The 22148-nt window shown below is 33.2% G+C and overlaps 11 protein-coding genes across 11 annotated transcripts; 7 read left to right on the top strand and 4 right to left on the bottom strand.

Moving 5' to 3' along the window:
• Positions 1-19: 19 nt before the first annotated feature.
• On the bottom strand, positions 20-2904 carry NAEGRDRAFT_82264 (uncharacterized protein; the record flags this gene model as incomplete). The annotated part of the gene is made up of 2 exons (XM_002668981.1): positions 20-1812; positions 1902-2904. 2 exons carry the CDS (start codon positions 2902-2904, stop codon positions 20-22), a joined length of 2796 nt encoding a protein of 931 aa, XP_002669027.1.
• Positions 2905-3162: 258 nt separating this feature from the next.
• NAEGRDRAFT_76040 (uncharacterized protein) lies at positions 3163-4405 on the bottom strand (the record flags this gene model as incomplete). Its single annotated transcript, XM_002668980.1, has 4 exons — positions 3163-3294; positions 3418-3758; positions 3916-4067; positions 4113-4405. The coding sequence occupies 4 exons, from the start codon at positions 4403-4405 to the stop codon at positions 3163-3165; spliced, it is 918 nt and encodes a 305-aa protein (XP_002669026.1).
• A 747-nt stretch (positions 4406-5152) lies between these two features.
• On the top strand, positions 5153-7876 carry NAEGRDRAFT_60034 (uncharacterized protein; the record flags this gene model as incomplete). The annotated part of the gene is made up of 1 exon (XM_002669008.1): positions 5153-7876. The coding sequence occupies one exon, from the start codon at positions 5153-5155 to the stop codon at positions 7820-7822; it is 2670 nt and encodes an 889-aa protein (XP_002669054.1). The 3' UTR covers positions 7823-7876.
• Positions 7877-8034: 158 nt separating this feature from the next.
• NAEGRDRAFT_82262 (uncharacterized protein) lies at positions 8035-9285 on the top strand. The gene is made up of 3 exons (XM_002669007.1): positions 8035-8111; positions 8157-8299; positions 8346-9285. The coding sequence occupies exons 1-3, from the start codon at positions 8061-8063 to the stop codon at positions 9235-9237; spliced, it is 1086 nt and encodes a 361-aa protein (XP_002669053.1). The 5' UTR covers positions 8035-8060; the 3' UTR covers positions 9238-9285.
• A 148-nt stretch (positions 9286-9433) lies between these two features.
• NAEGRDRAFT_76037 (uncharacterized protein) lies at positions 9434-10659 on the top strand (the record flags this gene model as incomplete). The annotated part of the gene is made up of 6 exons (XM_002669006.1): positions 9434-9565; positions 9633-9718; positions 9783-9835; positions 9900-9972; positions 10022-10164; positions 10211-10659. The coding sequence occupies 6 exons, from the start codon at positions 9434-9436 to the stop codon at positions 10657-10659; spliced, it is 936 nt and encodes a 311-aa protein (XP_002669052.1).
• Positions 10660-10778: 119 nt separating this feature from the next.
• Positions 10779-11492, bottom strand: NAEGRDRAFT_76036 (uncharacterized protein; the record flags this gene model as incomplete). Its single annotated transcript, XM_002668979.1, has 1 exon — positions 10779-11492. One exon carries the CDS (start codon positions 11490-11492, stop codon positions 10779-10781), a length of 714 nt encoding a protein of 237 aa, XP_002669025.1.
• A 253-nt stretch (positions 11493-11745) lies between these two features.
• NAEGRDRAFT_76035 (uncharacterized protein) lies at positions 11746-12363 on the bottom strand (the record flags this gene model as incomplete). Its single annotated transcript, XM_002668978.1, has 1 exon — positions 11746-12363. One exon carries the CDS (start codon positions 12361-12363, stop codon positions 11746-11748), a length of 618 nt encoding a protein of 205 aa, XP_002669024.1.
• Positions 12364-13239: 876 nt separating this feature from the next.
• Positions 13240-14880, top strand: NAEGRDRAFT_60033 (uncharacterized protein; the record flags this gene model as incomplete). Its single annotated transcript, XM_002669005.1, has 1 exon — positions 13240-14880. One exon carries the CDS (start codon positions 13240-13242, stop codon positions 14878-14880), a length of 1641 nt encoding a protein of 546 aa, XP_002669051.1.
• Positions 14881-15125: 245 nt separating this feature from the next.
• Positions 15126-18605, top strand: NAEGRDRAFT_54470 (uncharacterized protein; the record flags this gene model as incomplete). The annotated part of the gene is made up of 2 exons (XM_002669004.1): positions 15126-16299; positions 17338-18605. 2 exons carry the CDS (start codon positions 15126-15128, stop codon positions 18603-18605), a joined length of 2442 nt encoding a protein of 813 aa, XP_002669050.1.
• A 356-nt stretch (positions 18606-18961) lies between these two features.
• Positions 18962-21209, top strand: NAEGRDRAFT_60032 (uncharacterized protein). The gene has a single exon (XM_002669003.1). The coding sequence runs from the start codon at positions 18981-18983 to the stop codon at positions 21132-21134; it is 2154 nt and encodes a 717-aa protein (XP_002669049.1). The 5' UTR covers positions 18962-18980; the 3' UTR covers positions 21135-21209.
• A 61-nt stretch (positions 21210-21270) lies between these two features.
• On the top strand, positions 21271-21969 carry NAEGRDRAFT_76031 (uncharacterized protein; the record flags this gene model as incomplete). The annotated part of the gene is made up of 1 exon (XM_002669002.1): positions 21271-21969. One exon carries the CDS (start codon positions 21271-21273, stop codon positions 21967-21969), a length of 699 nt encoding a protein of 232 aa, XP_002669048.1.
• Between the last annotated feature and the right edge of the window lie 179 nt (positions 21970-22148).

Genomic DNA, 22148 nt, shown 5'->3' with positions numbered 1-22148 from the left:
CTGTTGAAGAAAGAAATATTTATTTTTTACAACAAGTCTTGAAATGGGAGAGAATATTCTTCAATGTTCTCTTGGGTGATTTCTTTCCATAGACAAATCTCAATCCAATATATGCCAATATCTTACAAAAAATAAAGTACAAGAAGAGAATGGCTGTATAAATCCACATCATGTAGTATGGTTCAGTAATTCCATATGCCTTTTCCAAGAAGAGAGTGCCATTGGTGTATTGACCTGATGGAATGATAATTGTTCCATTCTGATTTGGTGGAATGTCAATGATATCTCCTTTGAATTCATTGATTGCCAATGCTCTGAAAGCGTAATACAGGTACGAGAAGTATCCCATCCAAGTTATATAATCAGTCTTAGTAATACCATAAGCAGAAGAGAGGAGAATAAATACCAAACTGATTACAGGTGAAATAAAGTTCAAGAATGAAGGGACAGGAATTAGAGAGACGAGAGCTTGAGCAACACTCATTGAAGTCAAATTGAACAGAGCAAAAATCAGGATGAAACTGAAAACTCTTCCTGGATCATAGTCCAATCCACACATGAAATAAACTATAATTCCAAATACTGTTGGATAAACGGTAAAATCAATAGTATCCTCAATAGATTTTGCAATAAAAAATGCACTAACCCGATAGCTGGTCGAATTTCGTTCCTGCATTAGGTTGGGTATTTGTCCAACAAGTGTTTTCAATCCAAGACCAAAAGTGAGCGAAATATTCAAATTCAAGAAGGAGAATATTTTACCCTTCATACTCATATTAGTTGGATCGATTTGAAGGAAGAGAATTCCAATTACTACTGAAATAATAACCTTTTCCAATAATGGTGACAATATTTCAGTCTTCCAATTTCTAAACTTGACAGTGTAAATTCTTTGTAACAGAATCAGTATTGAAAACCAATAGTTCGAATAGTACTTTTCTGTTTGAATGGATTCTATGGTATTTTGTAAGTATGGCAATTCTTCCCTATGTTTTTGAGGGATGTAATATTCATCCAGCTTTTCTTCATACTCCTTATCGAGAGTGTCGACCCTCTTTAGCTCGGTTTCGGTCATGTGTCTGATTGCATACTTTTTATCATCCTCATTGTTCGAATTGTACATGTCACTCAGCAGCAATAGCTCCAAAACAGCTGCTATTGTGTTTTGTCTATCATGAGGAAATCTCACTCCAATTGTATTAAAATAGGTGACAATCTCTGTAGGTCTACCAAAATATAATTGTCTTCCCTTATTCAAAATTGATACGTAATCAAAAATTTCAATCTCTTGCACTGAAGGTTTGTGCAAACATACAACAATAGAAACTCCCAAATCAGCCAATTTTTTCATTCTTTTCAATAATAGGAATGATTCACCAAATTCCATAAACTCTGTAGGATATTCCAACAAGACAATTCTATGGAAGAGAACATTCTGCACGGCAATAGTAAGTCTTCTCTTTTCTCCAGAGGAGAGAGAAGAATAAAGACTATGTTCCTTACCTCTCAATCCATAACTCGATAATAGTAATGCCAGACGATCGTCTCTTGTTGTCCAAAGTGGATTTTGAGATTTGGATGGCAATTTCAGTCTCACAGCAAATTGTAAAATTTCCTTAACAGTTAGAGACATGTTAGAAGGTGTAAAATCTTTAGCCACAAAGGAAACTAGGGATTTGAATCGACCAGAGTCAATACGAATGAACTGTTTCTCACTATTCATTGCAAGTTGTCCATTAATATAAATATCTCCACTATAAATCCTAGCTCCTCGTCCAGATAAAATTCTCAGTAGTGTCGATTTTCCACTTCCTTTGTAATTAATTATTTTTGTGATGAATATTTGAAATTCATTGATATTGTTATAAATTGATAATTAATTTTCACAACCCAAAACATACCCATAGGTCCTAAAATTGCAGTCAATTTACCTGGAGCAACAAAGCCATTAATATTCTTCAAAATTGGCTTTGGAGATCCCATCGGAAAGGTGATACTCTTCCATTCCATAAAACATTGTTGATCAAAGAATTGAGCAGGATGGCTTGTTTTGTGTGGTTCCTCCACAGAATCGATGTCGGAATGATATCCAGCATTGAGAGGTACTGATGAAGCTACCCTCGAAAGATTGCTCTCAATACTCGGCATTGAATTCATCTTACTCATCATGAGCAAGGGATTTTCAAAATGATGATGTGTATCATCATCAATATGAAAATCTACATGATGATGATGACCATGATGAGTATCATTATCAACAATCCTATCCAATGAAATTGAATTTGATATATTTTCATCATCCTTGTTATTATTATTATTACTATTTTGCCTTTTGAGAGTGATGGACCTTCTCTCTCCTTCCACACTAGAATTATTATTCATATTCATATTATTATTATTGCTATTATTATTTACACTATTATTCATGTTATTACTATTATTATTCATAATTGTTTGTTGATATTGAATTCCTTCCAATGATTGTCTTCCTCCATAACAACTACCACTCGTACTCAAACTTCCAATAGTACTCTGCTCACTCAGACTATTACTACTGCTATTGCTCGTAGTCTTGGCAAACACACCACCCTCTAAAGAATTTCTACTATTTCCTTGCCCGGTAGCAGCAACACCACTCGTTTGTATTCTTTTTAATGATTGTTCTTGCTGTTGTTCAAGAAGAGTTTGAGAATGAGTGCGCGGGAAATATGAAGATGAAGCATTGGAAGGAGAGAATTGCAGTGGAGATGAAGAAGAAGATGCATTGATGGTATTGTTATTATTGGAAATGGTACTAGGGATGGTATTGTTGTTGGGGTTGATGTTGTTTGTGGTGATGAGGGAAAGATTGTTGTTAGGAGTGGAAGATGATGATGATGACATTATGCCATCACTAGTGGACATTTTTTGTGTTGGTCAATGTGCACGTCTCATTGTCATCTCCTCTTTGGATTATTGTTGTCCGAAATTATTAAATATTTTTACAATAACTATTTAAATATTGTAAAGTTCATAATATTTAAATCATCAAATTATCTTCTAGCAAAAAAAACAAAAATGTGGAAAAAGTTATAAATTAAATAGATTTTACAAAATTTTTATCTCAATATTTAGTTTTTGAGACAAGTCGAATTTAAATCCGTTGCAGCAGAATGATTTGTTTTACAAGAGGAAGGCAATCATTGTGGCAATGAATGACAAACCAATCATGAGCCAATTCATGGTCAATGCAGATCCACTCGAAATGATATATGCTGTTGTGAAACTTCCGAAAGGACTTGGAGCACCATATGTCTATATTATTATAATTCCACCAAATAATTACACAATTCAAATAATTCATTTTGATATGATATCATCATTAATTAATATATAAAAATGGTCAGAAACACAATTTGCTTCAAATATATTACAAACCTTAACACTACAAGATTTACAAACACCTGGATTATTAGAAAGCCAAGCATTAACATCCAACAAATTACCAATCATAGCATGGGCCTTACTATTGGCAACATATAAGAAAGCATCATCATAGGAAACAGCAAGAATGGTAGCAGCTTGGAAATTGGCACGAGCATATTCTTCGTGAGTGGTTCCCTGATAGACGGCAACGATAATTCCAGTACGATTCAAATCAGTGTGTCTGTTAATTGTGAGATTACTGGCCAATGGTCCACGGAGATAGGCATCAGAAACAGCTCCGTATTGACAACCTTGGAAGTGAACCTTTGTAGTTCTTTCAGTTGATGGAGTAACTGTTTTTGTGTGTACAATGTTTTGTAATAATTATAATGTTATAAACAATATATTGTAAAATTAATGTGAATATGAAATCAGTGTCAGTTAAATAATCAAATCATCATTTGAATAAATTAGAAAATCTATCTGTTGTTGAAAATTTCACAAACTTACCATCAGCAACGACAACGTCACATTTTCCACTATCAACAGCAGCCTTCAGTGATTCAAAGAAACCATCAGTAGTATTGATAGAAAAGAATTTGGCAGTCAGAGCGAGTCCATATTGCTTATTGATATTTTTAACAATACCATTACCGACATATCTGTTACAGGTTTCGAACACAATTATCCGAAACTATTCTACTTACTCATAAATGTAACCCCAAGGATAGGTAATATATTCAGCTTCTTGATAACACATATTCCAAACAGTCTTTCCAGAGGCAATTGGATTTGTGGATGGATAGGCATAGTCATCACCACAAACTGGAACTGGGGTATAGGTCAAATTGAGCATCATTGCTTGGAAATCAACATCGTTGACTAATGTTTTGATGGCAGCATCGACAGCAGATGTATACTTTTCAGTAACGTAAACTTGTGAGTGGACGAAACTAAACGAAAGTACAAGGAGAAGGACAGTTAAAAAGATTGATTTCATATTGTTGTTTTGTTTTTTTTGAAAGTGAATAATTGTTGTTAAATTGTGTTATGACATCTATTGATTTCTTGCTGTTTTGTGTTTCAAGTTTCGGATAACCTTTCGAAAAATGGCCCTTTCAGATTCATTTGTTGTGCTCTTTAATACCTCCTTTCCCAAACTTTGTCGAATCTGGTTACATTCTAAAGAAATGGTTTGCTAAATGAATGAAATTTGGTCAAAGCCTTGAAAACATTGTTTGTTACCCCTTCTTTGCTTGTTTGAGCATTTTTGACAAGTGGCGGTTGACAAGTTTGATGGTACTACGGCATCATCATAATGGATGCAGATGTGTTTTGTTGTGAAAGTTGGTTTTCGAAAAATGTGAATAAACTGACCTTTAGTGTTGGTCCAAGTTCTAATACTACTAAAAACTAAAGCTCAATAAATGGTTTTGGAAGTAGATTTCGTTCCCGGTTTTGTTTATTTGGTGGAAAAGGATGTTTTTATTGTTTAATTGATGCGGGAACATTTTGTGTGAACGAAAGATATCGAATAAATTGAAGTTTGACAGAAAAATAATGTCTGTGATGGTAGAAATTATCGGAAGGAAATAATGAAGAGGTGGTGCTTTAGTATTGGTTAGAATGTTGAAGAAAGTTTTAGCATGATTTGTTATTCGAAAGTTTATTAGAAAGGTTACAATTTCGTGCAAAAGATAGTTATTAATTTCCTCACCATCCTTGCAATCTTTGGTCAACCAAAAAAATGAAACGATCATGGGATGATATTCTATTAGAAACTGCCACACTTTCCAATAACTTTTACGATTCTCCTCGAGGACCTCAACCCGTTGCCTTGTTAGTTCCAAGTTTCGACACTAACCAAAACGACGAATTCACAACTTTCACATTCGATCAAATTCAACCCGAATCAATTTCCTCTAAAAATCTTGTAAATCCATACTTTTGTGATAGATACGAAAAGAGAAGAAAACAACGAGATATTTATTCATGGTCAGGAAATCGTCATGAAAATTCACTTGTTGAAAATAATGGACAAAATGTTTTGAGAGAATTTCAAAATCCGAATCGAAATTTAATCAAATTACTTCCATCTGAAATTCTACTCGATTTGATGTTTTATATGGACAAGTATGCATTGTTTAATTTCATTCAGACTTGTCGTGGAGTTTATGATTTGTTTGATCGAGTTTATGGAGAAAGTATTGAAAGATTAAGAATTGATATTCTCAATAAGAGAAGGGATATTAGGAATGTGAATCGATTGGTGGATTTATTCTCCAATACGGTACGAGAACCGTGTTGGAATGAGAGTTTAGTTTATCATCAGGATTCGAATGAGAATGTCATGATGACCTATGATCAATATTTTAGGATGAAGAGTACTGTCAAGTGGCCAGTGAGGTATTTTCATGACCATTTGAAATTTAGAACATTTAAGGTGGGAGATCCAATGATTGATGCGATCAATTCACAGGCCATTGAGGAGGCGAAAATTTTTTCGAATAAGGAATTTGAAGAGATTATTAAAATACAGGAAGAAGCCATTCCAGTATTTCCCTATGGAATATTTACTCAACCAGACACTTATTATCTCACTTTCGATGAATTGGTCAAGAGAAGATGCTCATTTATGAACTTTGATAAAAAACCATGGTATAATGTGGTTTCTGGGTTGCCAAAAGTAGATTGTGTAATCCTTCCAAATATGTTGGAATATTCATACGAATTTAACAACCGTGCTCGTGATTATCATTATTATATGGATAAAGAAACAAGTCCAAATGCCACAAAATGTGAAAGAATTGTGAGATTTTTCAAGAATCCATATGAAATGACATTTTCAGATTTTCAACATCGATTCAAGAATGAAATTTTGAAAGATTACGAATTGGCTAGAATTTTATTCTATGAATGTGCATTTGAACATAACAAAACTACCAAGACAAGAGAACGTTTTGTCATTTCAGGAGGATCTCTACTTCACACATTGACAGGTTGTGGTTTCAGTGATTTTGATTTATTTGTCATTAATAATGGAGAATCGGCAGAGGTTATCAGTCAAGCAATCAAACAAGTTTTATTGAAATTGGAAGAGAAAACCTCACATTTAAAGTACAATATGATGAGCTCCAAAGCTTCTATTAATATTTGCCAAGAAGGAAATGCAAATATTCAAATAGTATTACTGAACTATGAGACCATTGAGGAGTTACTTTTATTTTTTGATTTGGATTGTTGTAAACTTGTGTATGATGGCGAGAGAATATTGACAGTTTTGGAATGTTTGCGATCTCTCAAGTATAAGATTAATTTCATCAATAGAGAATCAGGAGGAACCAGTGAAGTCCACCACGAAAGAGCTTTGAAATATGGAAAAAGAGGTTTCTTAACCATTGTTGCTGATTCCTTTCATCCTCTCTTTCACGCAATGCATTGTGATTTTATTGTGGAAAGAATTCGAAAGTCACTCATTGATAAATATGCAAACCGAATTCAAACTGAAGGTATCATAATGGGAAATAATCCATTGGTTGAATTATTTGTGAAGGGTAATGAAGGATATATTCCAGACGCCTACAATTCGAAAGATATAGATGAATCCAATTTGCTTTATCCTGTCGTATTGAAGAGTGTTTCCTTTCAATTTGTGGAAAAATGTTTGACAAATGGCATTCTATTTACTGTCAAGGAACAATCACGCAGAAAATGTAACCAATCTCTTAACTTTGAACCAGAACAAGAAGCAGAAGCAGAAGCAGATATTCTCAAACGATTGAAACTTGACGAATATGAATTTATGAAAAGACCTTCAGATTTATTTCAAATTCTACCAGAAAATCAAAATCTTGTGAAATCTAAATATTCATATGGACATTTAGTTTGCAAATTTAGCATTGTACGCTGCCAATACTGTTCTACTTACTTTTATTCTCCATTCAATTCTTTACTATTAAGGAAACAAAGAATAATTAATGATTGTAATGGACATTTTATTATTCAATATTTGGAAAATAAGGAAATTACAAAAGATAATTTTAATCCAAGTACTAATACGCTCTGTCTATCATGTTTGAAACGATTGAATTGTTATGAAAAGTATCAAGATGCCTATCTGGATTACGAATATAGGAATTCGAATTTTGTGGAAAATTTAATCGAAACTAGAATAATTCAAACTATTTACAAAATTAAGAAGAAGGAAACAACTCAAAAAGGAATATCCAAGGAGAGACTATTTGATCTATTATCAGACGAATTTCCACTTTCGGATTTGGAAACTAATTTGAAAATTTTAAAAGTTAAACGACTTGTCATTGAACAAGAAGGAGATTCAACAACAGATTTAACACTTTATCCTCAATTACCTATCAAGACTTATAGTAACAAAACTGTTGTTCCATTCAAATTCTAATTAATAATTGAATAAAACTGAGAGAAACTATTCCTTTCGAATAGGAACTTAATTATTGTAAACATTTCGAATAGTGGAGATTCGAGAGATTGCCCTTTCTTTCACAAAGATGCAACACTGAATGAACTTATCCTAAACATTGAAAGTAACATCTCTTACCTAAAATAAATCTCATCAAAAACCAATCACACAAAACTCAAAAAAAAATTCACAACAGATCCATTCGAAACTCTACAAAATGTGGTATCAAGGACAACAACCATCATGGGCACCTTCTGGTTTCCAAATTGTAAGTACGCATTCTCATACTTTCGTCTAGTTTACTCTACTTTAGCCTCAACATGGTCAAGATCAACAACTCATCTCTCAAGCACAATCTACTTTCCAACAATACGACAAGGATCACTCCAATTCCATGAATAAGAAGGAATGGAAGAAAGCTGCTCAAGATATTGGTCTCGCCAAGGAAGAAATCAAGTAAGTACAGAAATAGTTTACTTTCGAATAATCAAAATTTCATTAGATTCTTATTTAAACTCGTTGATCATGCCAAGAGCAAGTCCATTTCCCTCTCCGACTTTATCAATGTCTATCTTTTCGTCACTGGAGGTGGCATGTCCTATCCAGGAACCAATTATTCTGGTCCACATGGATCCTACACTATCCACTCAGCCAAACATCGTTCCCTATTGGCCAATCTCAGATCTTGTCATTCCAAATACTTCTGTATCGAACCAAGTGGTCAAGTTGTCGCCAATCGTGATGCCAGTGGAGCTTGGGAAGCAATGACTTTGATTCACATTTCTGGAAATGATTATGCATTCAAATCAGCTCATGGAAAATTCATGTGTGCTGAACCAAGTGGTGAAATTATTGCCAATAGAGATGCTTTGGGTCCGTGGGAAACTTTCTCATTGGTTCAATCTGGAAATCAAGTGGCATTCAAATCAGCTCATGGTAAATTCTTGTGTGCTGAGCCATCTGGATTAGTTATTGCTAATAGAGATGCTTTGGGACCTTGGGAACAGTTCCAATTTTCATTGGCTCCAAATCAGAGCATTTCATTGAGACATCATCATGGTAAATTGTTGTGTGCTGAATCAAATCATTCAATGGTTGCCAATCGTGATGCAGTTGGTCCTTGGGAACAATTCACTGTTGAACATCATGGAGCTGGAAAGAATGCATTCAGATCTGCTCATGGTAAATTGATGTGTGCTGAACCAAGTGGTTTGTTGGTTGCTAATCGTGATGCTGTTGGACCTTGGGAACAATTTAGTGTTGAATTGCATGGAAATGGAGCTATTGCATTGAAATCTGAACATAATACCTATGTTTGTGTGGAACCAAGTGGAGATATTGTTGTCAATAGAAGTGCTGTTGGTGAATGGGAAAGATTATCTTTCAATTTGTAAAATATTCGAAACTCATAAACTATATCCATAAAATATTAATTTTTCAAATCATCTTTTAATTTTTATTCAAGTAATGTCTAAATAAATAAAATATTTGTTTACAAAAAACCAATTTTCCATTCTCGGTCGTTTTGAATTTTCCAAACTGAAATCAGGACCAAAAAAGGATTTCTCGCTAAAATACTAACCAAAAAAAATGGCAGAAAATCAAAAGGCTGGCCTCGGAAAGAAGATTTCCTCCCAACGCTATCAAATCTCTCAAACTTTTACCTATGGGAGTGCGGAGAAGAATTTGATCGTGAGAGAATTTGGAGAGTTTGATCTCAAGGTTTGTAATTTTTTGATCGAATTGATGAATTGATGATGATGATGACGATTGAGAATCTTGTAAATAGGGTGCTGTATTAATTGAAGGCTTTCCGAGTGGGGCAACTACAATTTCGACTGCTGCTGGATATGTGGTTGAACAATTGGATCTTCCGTAGGTTTTTAATTGATGATGATTAATATATGGATGATGATTTGATGATTTTATGGAATGATAGATTGATTGGAGATGTGATCAGTGAGGTATTTCCACCTGTTTGTTTGATTAATAGTATGTAGTTTACAATTTGGATTAATGACAAATTGAATGGTTTAATATTATCGTCAATGAATAGATTACACACCACAAAGTGGAGTCAGAATATATGGTAATAACAAGATTGTTGTATTCACAAGTGAATATGAATTGTAAGTATTTCTTGTAATGTGGAGAATAATTTTTGTAAATTATTATTAGAAAGGATCCATTCGTTTCTCATCAAATGGTGAATGCCTTGTTTGAATTTGGAAAGAGACATGGATGTAAATGTATTGTTAGTTTGGAAGCTATTCCAATGGATGAAAAGAAGAAGAGATTAATTGCAGGAGAAGATGTTGAAGGTATGGCAATTTAATTTCACACCAATTATTATTAACACACATGAAGATATTCAAACTCCAATTCATCCACCATCCCGTGAGGAATTATTGAAATTGTTAACAGCTGCTAGTAATGAAGATACTAGTGACCAAAGTGATAGCATTTACTTTATTACAAATGATCAAGAAATGGCTGATACTTTGGTGAAATATGGCCATTTCCCAATTAAGGATAATATTGTGCTAAGTGGAATTAGTTCTGTTGTTTTAGGAAAGGCTCCATTCACTGATTTGGTGGTTGTTGGATTATTTGCACCAATTTCATTAACTCAAGAAATTTTGTCAACCAAACCAATCATTTCTATTGTTCATGCAATCGATAAATTGTTGGGAGAGGAATTATTTATCAAGACTGATAAACTTGAAAAGACTGGAGAAGCTATCAGAATTAAGCTTAATGAAGTTTTAGAAAAGCAAAAAGAAACCAAAGATGCCTATAACCCAATGTTCTTGTAAATACAATCTAGTTATTAAATAATATGATAACTAGATATTCAATATTAGTTGGATGAAATTGAAAATTTCTACAAGTTGACTATGTACATTTGTTTATTGAGCGATCATTGAGGCCTCAATTACAGATTATCTTCTCCCTCCTTTATTTCTTCGTATTGAGATTTATCTTTCTTTTCGCCCTTTCTTTCTACGAAATAAAATCCCAACACTAATACCATTACCATAAAGAAACAGAATGCTAACACTGAAATCACGATGAAGTAAAATAGCACTTGTTGAGTAGTGCTTATTGTGGTAGTGTGGATTGGCTCATTGAAGGTAAATATTGTTTCTTCAGCATTCGAATAGCAAATGGTTGAATTGTTTGGTGTGAATTTCTTTAAATAATTGAAAGTGGTGATGGCATGAGTGTTACTGGGCATGATTTGCTGACATTGCTCAGAAATGAATGATGAATTGAACTGGTTTGGATTTGAAACAATTGTTGGACTCAATTTTGCATACGAAACTTTATATTCACAATATTCATAATTGGAATCATGTGAATTCATATAACAATAACTCGTTCCAACAGCAAAACAACAATTATGAACATATTGCACATCTATTTGCTCACTCAACCTCGTCGCGACCAAATACAACGATCCAACACCTAACAGAAAGCAAACTAAACACGAACTAATTACCACCAACAGTATGCCAATTTTCTTTGCCTTTAGTTTAACAATTTCCTTTCTATTTTCTCCATCTGTTTCATCAATTTCCCGCACAATAGTTGCCACTTCAGCACAGCATTGCACTGCTAATAACAAGGATTCCAAGCATTCAGCCATGATGATTGTGTTTTTTTTTCCTAATTTTTGAATTAAGGCGAATATATCTTCCAATTTGATTCAGAGTAGACCCATAATGGAGAGTTGTTGGAAGGAAACATGTATTATTGGTCCATCATTCAGATTCGATTGCCTAAACAAAACGAAACCAACCTATTCTTGATTACAACCTTTCCTGCACGGTTAATTATTTTTTATTTGGTAATTTACATTTTTATATTTTGATAATTTACAATTGATTGATAATTTACAATTACAATTTAAATAAATTGTGTCTCGATTGGTTATGGTAAGCAGTTTGAAGAGCAAGCAGTGATCTGGCAGAATCTGGTTGATTGTTATTCGATTGTTGTTGCACTTGCAAATTAGGAATTGTTGAAAATGCATGAGAAGGTAATCTATTCATGGAAGCCAACTCAAAAACTCGTTGTAAAGCACTGTTGATATTCCATTGATATTGTTGCAAGCAATCATAGGCAAATACATGAACCAAATTAGTTCTATTCATCAAATACAAGACTAATTCCATTCGCTGATGACACAACGTCACATCAAATTGTGCTTCTTCTAAAATTCTTCTCGCAAGAAACAAATTAGACAATTTGGTTCTTTCACACAGCTCTTGGCTCAATAAAACAGTTGCCTTATATGCCAACTCAAAGTTCCAACCAAAAAAGATCAAATAACGAAGACATTTCTCCTCAGATTCACCTGTATAATTACCCAATGCATTGATCATGGCAATTTGTTCATTAGAAATTTGCGGCTGATTATTCGAAAGAGTCGATCCAGGAGCTAACTGAATGACTGGATTCGTTCGTGAATTCGAAGGAGTTGAAATTGTTATTATTGGATTTGCAAAACGAAGCATTTTCTAAATAGTATTCAATATTTCTTAAATGGTATGTTACAATATATTTAAACCTTTGTATTATATTTGATAGGAATTATATGTGTCTATTTAGATCGAACAATAAATCCCAATATATGCAAGTTAGTATAATAGAGCTTCAATAATATTTATAATAGTACAATATATAATCTTCTTTCCTAACCGAATAATATATTTTCTCAAATTCTGTATTTATGAGAGCAAGTTAGGTTAATATTAAAAAAGATAGGTTGGTGGGTGGGTTGATTGAGTGGAGATAATTTTTTTGATTTTTTTATGAATTTGTCGGTTTGATCTCTTCGGCATCTTTTTTGGTAAAATTGATTGGGAACTTGACGGACTTGGTTTACAATTTTCATTAAATTGTTGATTGTAACGGTAATATTAAAAGACATTTTTGAACTTTCAATATACAACCATTGCTTTTGGGCTTTAAATATTAAGAGTAATTTGATTTGAAACAAATCTTAAAAAGTTCTGTTCAAGTTTAGATCATTCACGTTGTTTAAAAAAGTTCTTAAAAGAGCATGAACATACACAAGGCAGATTCTAGTATAAATAGGAGGATGGTAGCTGTTTCACAACCACTAAATTATAATTTTAATGATCTTGACAGCAAGAGCAAGATGAGCGATTAAGGTGACAGGAAACAATTGTTTCATTAAACATTTTTTTAATAAGTAACACTAATTGGAATAAACTCTTTTTTAACAGGAAGTAAACACTCTTTTTCAATAGGAGCAAAATCACCTCCAAATACTTATTTTTGATCCCTTTCAACAACATTGAAATTACCTCAAATATTGTAAACTTTATCCTCCAATCATTTTTCTTTCATTCGCGACTTTTAAAAAAATGCCTTTACATGACCGCCCTCCTGATCCAATAAATTGTCTGCAGCTGACTAACAGGATTCTTGTGTTAGAACAAGCAGTCGATTCATATCGGATTGAAAATATTCGTCTTCAAAAATACATGGAAACTATGCAAAAGATTTACGACAAAATAATGTTTAAATCCGAGTTTGTACAAGACAAAGATGTAAAGGTTAAAGTTGATAATATTAATCAAGAAGATACTTCTACCACTAACATTTCTACTGATTCATTTAAAAAACCTACTTCAGAAATCCAAAATATTAAGTCAACTCCCCAAAATAGAAATCAACAAATTCATTCCATTACTAGTAATATTAAACCAAAATATGAATGTAGTAAGAACCCTATTGAGCAAAATACCAAACTACAACTTACTCCATATTTGGATATGGTGAAGTATCACCCTATAAAAGCTCAACCAAGTATCAAACAAACTATAGCAAAACAAATCAAAATGAAACGCTCAATTTCATTCTATGGTAAAAAACCAGTCAAGCAAAATAAGAAATTCGATTTGACACATTCACTTAATATTATCTGCTATGAAAGAATTAATAACAAATTCATGGAACAAATTATGGACATCTTTGGGGAATTTGCCACCATTAAAATAAGACCCCAAACTAGTAATGTCATTAATCTTCATTGCAATAGTAATGACAATTATATTCTTTGCAAAGATATGCTTGATAGTGTACACAATGATTTAATATTGAAATTCTTCCCATCACCTGCTGTATTCGAGCATAGCTTGTACGCTCTAACTCACTCTACACACATATATTCACAACACATTGATATGATTAAATCACTAATCAAACACTCAGTTAATAACGATAATACTATACTTATCTCCCAAATGTATACAAACCAATCACATGGTAAATATATAATTAGAGTTTCATACGAAAACGAAGATGTGTGCGAAGTTATTAGAAAGAAGCTTAATTTAACTAATTACAAATCTGTTGAACAATTGCGTAATGAAACTCCTACTAATGTTTCAGAATGTTTATTTCCACCTACCTTTACAAACAAGGAAATCATCGATGGTGTTACTCGTGTATACGAACGCATTAAAAAAGATTTCAATACTAACCAATGCATGATAACTGAATCCAAAAACAAATCCAATACCACTACCTTTAAATTATGTAAAGTCGTCCATTCAAATATTGACGAAATGAATCTATTTATTGACAAGAAAATTGTTCTCAATACCAAACAAAACATTACTGATGGAACCAGTTACTGTTTCGTACCATCTATTAAACAATTAGATGAAATAATTGAAAGAAAACAAAAACAATATCCATTTCTAACTAACTCTAAATTACCGGAAGTAACTAATCCTATGATCAATCCTATACAATCTAACGATAATACCAGTTCAACCACTAATTCTGTAGTTACTCCTACTATTAATACAACAACCAATCTATTTGAAACTAGACTATCTAATATTGAAACTGAACTGCGTGATTTTAAGAAAGCATTAGCTGATACAATGGAACTTATTGACAAAATCTCCCATTATATAAATAATAGTACTAATAATTCTATTATGCAAGATGATGAAGAATCAAAAAGCTCATCATCTTGTACTCTTTCTAAATGAGTAATTATAGTAATTTACGACTAGCGTGTTACAATGTAAACGGCCTGTATAAACATGCTAGTAAGAAATCGGTTACACCAGAAGTGAAATCAATGTGTCTTCATCATAAAATACACATGATTTCGTTAACCGAAACTCATTTAAATACTCCTGATCTAGAATATAAAGTTAAAAATTCAGGAACAGGCTATATATTATTTAACTCCTTAATGAATACAACGAAAGGAAAAAAAGGGACGGCTGTTATGCACTTCCTTAACAACCCTCACAAGAGAAATATTACTAATATCAATCTAATTCCAGGTGTTCTTCAATGGACACGATTCGAAAGCAAAGGTATACCAATTAATATTTTCACTCCATATCTTAGTGGAAGAGTTGATGATAAAGAAAATGATGTTGAAGCCATGAACAGTATAACAAATGCAGTACTGACATGTAGAGATGAACATGTCATAATTAATGGAGATCTTAATATCAATACCATTAATCCTTCAAACGGTAGAGATAAAGAATGGTGCTGGCTATTTAATCTACTCCAACTAACAGAATATAAGACTAATAATAAGACTTACATTAGAAGACAACAGAATAGAATCACCACTTCAAGATTAGACCACATTTTCGTGTCTAAAGATATTAAGGTTATCAAAGAAGAACTCCTTCCACCGCTCACAAGTAATGATCACATCCCTTTTTACATTGATATTGAATTCAAATCACATTTAAATTGGAGATCATATATTGGTAAGAAGAAAAGAGAAGAAATGATCAAAGAGATAAATACGTCAAATGCCAATACATTTCAAGAATTAAATGCAGAAATACAAAACAACATTGCAAAATATGGAACCAAAGTTGACAGACTTGGTGGTAGCATTATTTCCTCCATATTTAAAGGTAAAATTCGTAAATTAGAAAATAAGATTATGGGTAAATTAGAAGACCCAAATGTTGGACTTGATGAAATATCAGAACTACAAACAATTCTTAAAGAGACTCACATCCAATCATGTAAAGAAATCAAAGAACAATTAACTGACAAATATAACAATAGTCACGCCTCCCACATGTATCAATTTGATAGAAAACTGCATTCTAAAGAAATTATCTGGAAAGAATTGCCATTTGGAGAACAAGAAATTTTAGATTATTTTTCCAAAAAGTTTACAACCTCCAATCAAACACCAACCTTTATGCCAAGTCCATCCACTATCACTTCAGGTCCTAGAGATATAGGTCGGATTTCATATAGAGATGTAAAAGAAACCATTAAAAGAATGAAATCGAATACACCAGGACAAGACGAAATTTCATTAGATATCATCAAGGGCTTAAAATTAGAGAAATTAGCTTTAATAGTTGAAGAGTTTAACAAATGTTTAACACAAGGAGATATCCCCCAAGAATGGAAACACGGTTGGGTTAAACTGATTCCAAAGCGAGAAGTTAAAACATTAGGAGATATTAGACCCATCACAATACTACCAATATTTTATAGAATCCTTTTTAATTTAATCGCCCACAAATTATGTGAATGGGCTAGCTCTCAGATTAATATGAGACAACAGGCCTTCATAAATAATAGAAATACAATGAACCATGGAATAGTACTTTCCTCCCTGGCCTTGAAAACTAGACGAAGAACATTTATATTAGTCAACCTTGACATTGAAGGTGCCTACGACGCAGTGGAGATGCCGGTTATTAGGATGGCCCTTAATCATTGTAAATTCCCAACACCACTAACTGATTTTATAATTAATGCATACAGCAATCACAGTTTACAATTAGAAATTGACAAACATCTATCAAATAACTTCACAAAAACACGAGGAATTCCTCAAGGTTGCCCATTAGCACCTCTTATTTACGATTGTATTACACAACTCATAATAGACAAAGCAATAGACCAATGGCAACTACCAATAGAACCATCTGAATTGAATGCAAACGAAATTGGTCTTTGTTGTTTCGCTGACGATATGAATATAGTATGCGACAGATTCACAAATTATAATGGAAGACTAGATAACATCGACGACTGGTTATCTCAATTGCTTTTCAAATTAAATGCAAAAAAGTCAATTGCCACTCTCCTTCCCACAAAAAGCAAAATCATACCAAAAATCAAACAAGTGCCAATTCCCATTCAGAAAAATCTTAGAGTTCTCGGACACTACCCTTGGGAAGATAAATTGGTCAAAGAAGATATTGAAAGCAAGATAGCTAAATTCAATGAATCACTGAAATATTTCCCAATACTCAAACTTCAACCCCATAATTTAAGACAAGTCCTTCATGCTAAAGTGATTAGTTTATTTACACATCTATCCAAACTTAATGTCATTCCTCCATCACTGGTATCAAGAATAGATATTTGCATTAGAAATGTACTCAGAACAAAGTTAAAACTAGACAGAACCACCAAAACAGCTTTTTTCCACCTACCATTAGAAGAAGGTGGACTCGGTGTTCCCTCAATTGAAGAATTTACAGACAGACTTAATTTAAGAACTCTCTCCTTAATAGCAAATTCCAATAACAAGTTAGTTCAGAAAGCTTTTAAATTTGGAATTAGTCATACCAATGATAATAGTAATAACATTTTCATTCAATGGATGTCAATACTTCAGAAATATAATTTAGATTTCAAAAAGAATCATACCAAATTCAGATTAAAGAAAGTGAATGAAACCAATAGATGCTTTATTATCCATACAGACGGATCCAAGCTTGCAGGTAAAACAGGTATGGGTATTAATATATATGAATCCGGTGGAAGGTTATCACCTTGTAAAAGCCTTTCACTCCGTATCAATAATGAATACTCTAACAATGTTGCAGAAATAGGAGCAATTATCACTGCAATGAAACTACTTCCAAATGGAACAACCGCTAGAATACACACAGATAGCAAAGTTGCAATAGATGTCCTATCCAGAAAATACAAAGGAAACTTTCTCCCTTTCAAAACTGAATTTTTCAATATCCAAAAAGAAAAGAATATTTCAGTTTATATAATCAAAGTTAAAGGACATGAAGATAAGGAAAATATAATAGTAGATCGCCTTGCGAAAGATGGAACTGAAAGAGATAAGATCTTTGATATCAAATCCTTACTAACCAACCAATATTTACTTATGAAAAACGATATTGTGATCTTTGATTGCAAAAGAATGACTGTAAATCGCCAACTTAAGGAGATGCACGAAGCAATTGATAGTAATCCCAACTTTATTCCAAACCAAAGCTGGTCATCAATTAATGTAGCCTACCTCAAGTCACGACTGTCACCTAAAACCAAATATCAAATTTGGCGAAACGCTTCAAATTCTCATATCAAATATACACAGAAGAAAGATGAATTGAATCCAACCTGCTCAGATTGTAATTGTCCCTCAAATTTAGAACATTACATACATGAATGCCCCAGACTAGACAATCAAAGAAGATATTGTCAAAATAGATTAACAGAAATACTTGATAGACCTGAGTGTTCACTCTCCCCTATCCAAGAAATTCCTTTCCAATACTCATATGTGCTATATTTCCATCACTCAGGCATAACCTTTTTTGAGAATGAATATATAGATAAGATCCCCAACCATAACGTCTTAAAGAAATGGCCAGAGATCCAAGCTGCTATTTCCAAATTTATTGGAAGAGCCTTCCTTATTTATCAAATTGATTCAAAACCTATTTACAAACGAAGTGAGAAATAGAATCTGAATAGATTCGCCAAAATGCATTAAAAGATTTTTCTTTCATTCGCATCTTTGATTTCTGATAGATACCCACCTCTAACAAGCCTTTTAAAATCAACAAGAAACAACTCGACGCACCTCAATACATTTTGTCTAGGCAAACACTTCACCTCACATCAAACTTTCCCGCCAAAATTGTTATTGCCTTAAAGGGCAACCTTCTCAATTCTCCATCACATTTTCTACTTGCCACTTAAACTTGTTTGCACAAGCACATCATCGAGCGTTTTTCATGCTAACTGCAACTGTTTGTGTGTTTGTTATAAATAATGAGTGGTAAGGAACTGTCAGCTGTTAATCAAATTAATCGACACAAAAAAAACAACACAAAGAATGTCAAATCGCAACAGCCCTGCTTTAGGAATGAATAGTCCATCACTTGGTCAGCAACAAACAGATTCGAATCCAATCAAAGATTTGATATATTGTCCAATTACGAGAAGAATAATGTGTGATCCAGTTGTCACTGCTCTTGGTGATACTTTTGAAAGAGAGGCTATTGAAGAATGGTTAGTTAGACGTCAGACTAATCCAACAACTGGTGAACAATTGCCGAATTCAAACCTTTCGTTTAATAAGACTGTCAAACAGATGATTGATGTTTTTTTGGAGACTAATCCTTCGTATGCTTTGAATTTGGATGAAAGATATGTTACCAAAAAGATGACAGAGAGGCTGAGAGATTATTTTGATGAGAATGATTGTAGTGGACTTTCGTATTACCTTTCGAATAATCAGTACTTGCAAATTTATACAGAATATTCATGTTTTCCAATAATGATCAAAGGCTTGTCAAGTTATCTTGATGATGGTAATATTGTTCACTTGCTTTGTGAAACTCCAAATGCAGAATCTAAAATCCTCAAATCATTAATCGAATCTTTACAAAAATTAGAAACTCTCAAATCAGAAGAAATGCCATCAGTCAAAGATCTTGTCAAGAAATCCCTTTTTGGAACCAATTCAAGAGGTTTACAACCAATTCACACAGCCTGTTTCTTCAATGAAAGTGAAGAATTATTTAGAGAACTTATTCGATTACAAGACGAATACGAAACTCAATACGAATCTAGTGTCATTTCTCTCCAACATGAAAATCTCGATCCAAGATGTAAGAAGAACATGTACTTGTTAATGTTCAAATTAATCATTACAAGTACACCTCATAATTCCCTTTCGTCCAAATCATTCGAAACTGTCCAAAAGGAGCAAGAATTAAACGACAAGTGCATGGATTTCATCTTTGACAAGATGGGTCTCACTGGTGATCAACTTGCCAGAATCACCCACCAAGGAGTTTCTCTCATTAACTATGCCTGTAAATATAACAGATTACATCTCGTCAAGAAAATGCTGGAAAAGTCAAATATTGATGTTAATCTTCATGTGGATAATTATTATCATACTCCATTGACAAGTGCAGTTCTCGGTGGTGCATTCAATGTTGTCAAATATCTAATTGATGAAGTCAAAGTTGATGTTGAAGCAAGAGAATCAGAAACTCAATCACGTAGAGATTTTCCAAGTGCTTTACATTTGGCTATATTGAGAGGTCACTTTGATATTGCTCACTTCTTGATTTCTCGAGGAGCTAACATGAATGCCACTTGTAAAATGTCATCTTCCAATGGTAGCTCAATTGAGGCATCTGATCCAATGGTTAATAAGGCTTTATTTGGAAATAGACATGGATTAGATTCAAGTTTTGGTGTTTCAAGTCCATCAACATCGTGTGCAGCAAAGGAAGATCGGGAAGAAGTTCACAATTTACTGACCTTGTGCATGTTATTGTGTACTGACAAGCAAGAAACTAGCCGAAAGACATTAGACTTTTTGGGATCACTCATTTCCAACTATGATTTCAAACCAACCTTCCCATCCACCAACACAACCATCACCATGAACGAACCAATTTGGTTTGCCATCAGAACTATTGGAAACAAACAAGGTTGTGATCAAATATTCGAATGGATTTTGAATCATTTCTATTCTGATAGACAAAAACTTGCCAATTTGAGAGATAAGAACAAGAATAACATGTTGCATTGGATTTCTGGTTATGGAAGAGTTGAAATGTTGGAAATAGCCATTTCGTACATGTCAGAAGATTCGTCTATGGATGTTCATGTCATGATGAATCAAAAGAATTTGAGTAGTGATACGCCACTTCATGTAGCTTCACAACTTGGAAGAAAGGATATTTGTACGAAACTAATTGATTTGGGAGCTGACATTCGTGTAAGAAATATGAAACTTCAAGATCCATTATCTGCAACTTTTGTTGGATCTGCAAATTCGACACTGACAGCACAGTTTAGAATTGCATTCCTTAAAGATTTGAGAAAGGCAGTTGAAAATAGAGAAAGTGGAAAAACTATTCTAAACATGCAAGCTAAAATTCGAATGTTAGAAAGAAAACTAAGTGAAACTAAACTTGTCGAATCTCCATTATTGGGTTCTTTCAAATCTGCCAACGTAGATCCTTAAATAAAACAAATCATTTAAAAAATTCAATCTATCTTCCCTAAAGTTTACAAAAATTCAATAAATGAACTTTTTTGTAAAATTATTATGAAATTTGAACTTGTTGTATTTTTAGTTTTTTTACAATTTTAAAAAAAAAATGCAAAAATCAAACTTTTACGAAGAACCAATCGGAGAATCGGTCGTGATCAAGCTAGATCATCACATCGGATCACGTTCACTCACTAATTTCTATCGGAATGATGCCAAATTTCAAAGTCCATTGATTTCCTTCACTCAATATTATCAATTATTTAGAGGAGAATTGAAGACTCATCGAAGTCCAAAATTAATATTTAGAGCGAGTAGGGATGGATTTTCAGAGGTGGAATTTCGTAAACGTTGCGAAGATCAGGGGAAAATTGTAATTATTGTTAAATCTAAAGGAGGAGATTTATTTGGAGGATATACGAAAGAAACTTTGAAACTTGATCAAAGAGGAAGTAATGTAAAGGATGAGGAATCATTTACGTTTAGATTTGACGATAACACATTGTATATTTTCAGATTAATGCATGACCACAATATTCATGCATTGTACAGATATAGCTCATTGTATTTGTTTGCATTTGGTTATTGCTTTTGGGTGTGTGGTGATGCAAATACATCTACCTATTCTAGTTCACACAATGCCACCCAGGATTACATTTTACCAGAGTGCAAATTACCACAGAGAGAGATTAATCAAGTATTTGATGATGAATTCCCTAATAATATTGTCCCTGATGAAAAGAGACAATATTTTGGAGGATTCAATTTCCTAGTTGAAGATTTCGAAGTTTACAAAGTGGTGGAATGAATTGTAAACAAAATTGATGGTGCGCAATAAATTGGTCAGAATGCCGAATCCTTTCTTTTTTCACACTAATTAATTCATTGTAAGTTACTTCCAGGAGATTGTTTCGGAGCCCATACGGAGTAAAAAACAGGTCTAAAAAAACAGTCCATAGATTTCGAATGGACTAATTCTCTCATCAA

The sequence above is a fragment of the Naegleria gruberi genome (assembly GCF_000004985.1).
Source record: "Naegleria gruberi genomic scaffold NAEGRscaffold_89, whole genome shotgun sequence".
Taxonomy (NCBI): Eukaryota; Heterolobosea; class Eutetramitea; order Acrasida; family Naegleriidae; genus Naegleria; species Naegleria gruberi.
Note: the sequence above shows the minus strand (reverse complement) of the source record. Positions and strands in the feature narration are given on the sequence as shown.

Bases quoted from the DNA above. Each gene is read 5' to 3' on its own strand.
- NAEGRDRAFT_82262 (XM_002669007.1), top strand. From the start codon at position 8,061: ATGTGGTATCAAGGACAACAACCATCATGGGCACCTTCTGGTTTCCAA. The intron at 8,112-8,156 runs GTAAGTACGCAT...ACTCTACTTTAG, and splicing joins CACCTTCTGGTTTCCAAATT to CCTCAACATGGTCAAGATCA. The intron at 8,300-8,345 runs GTAAGTACAGAA...AAATTTCATTAG, and splicing joins CTCGCCAAGGAAGAAATCAA to ATTCTTATTTAAACTCGTTG.
- NAEGRDRAFT_60032 (XM_002669003.1), top strand. From the start codon at position 18,981: ATGTCAAATCGCAACAGCCCTGCTTTAGGAATGAATAGTCCATCACTT.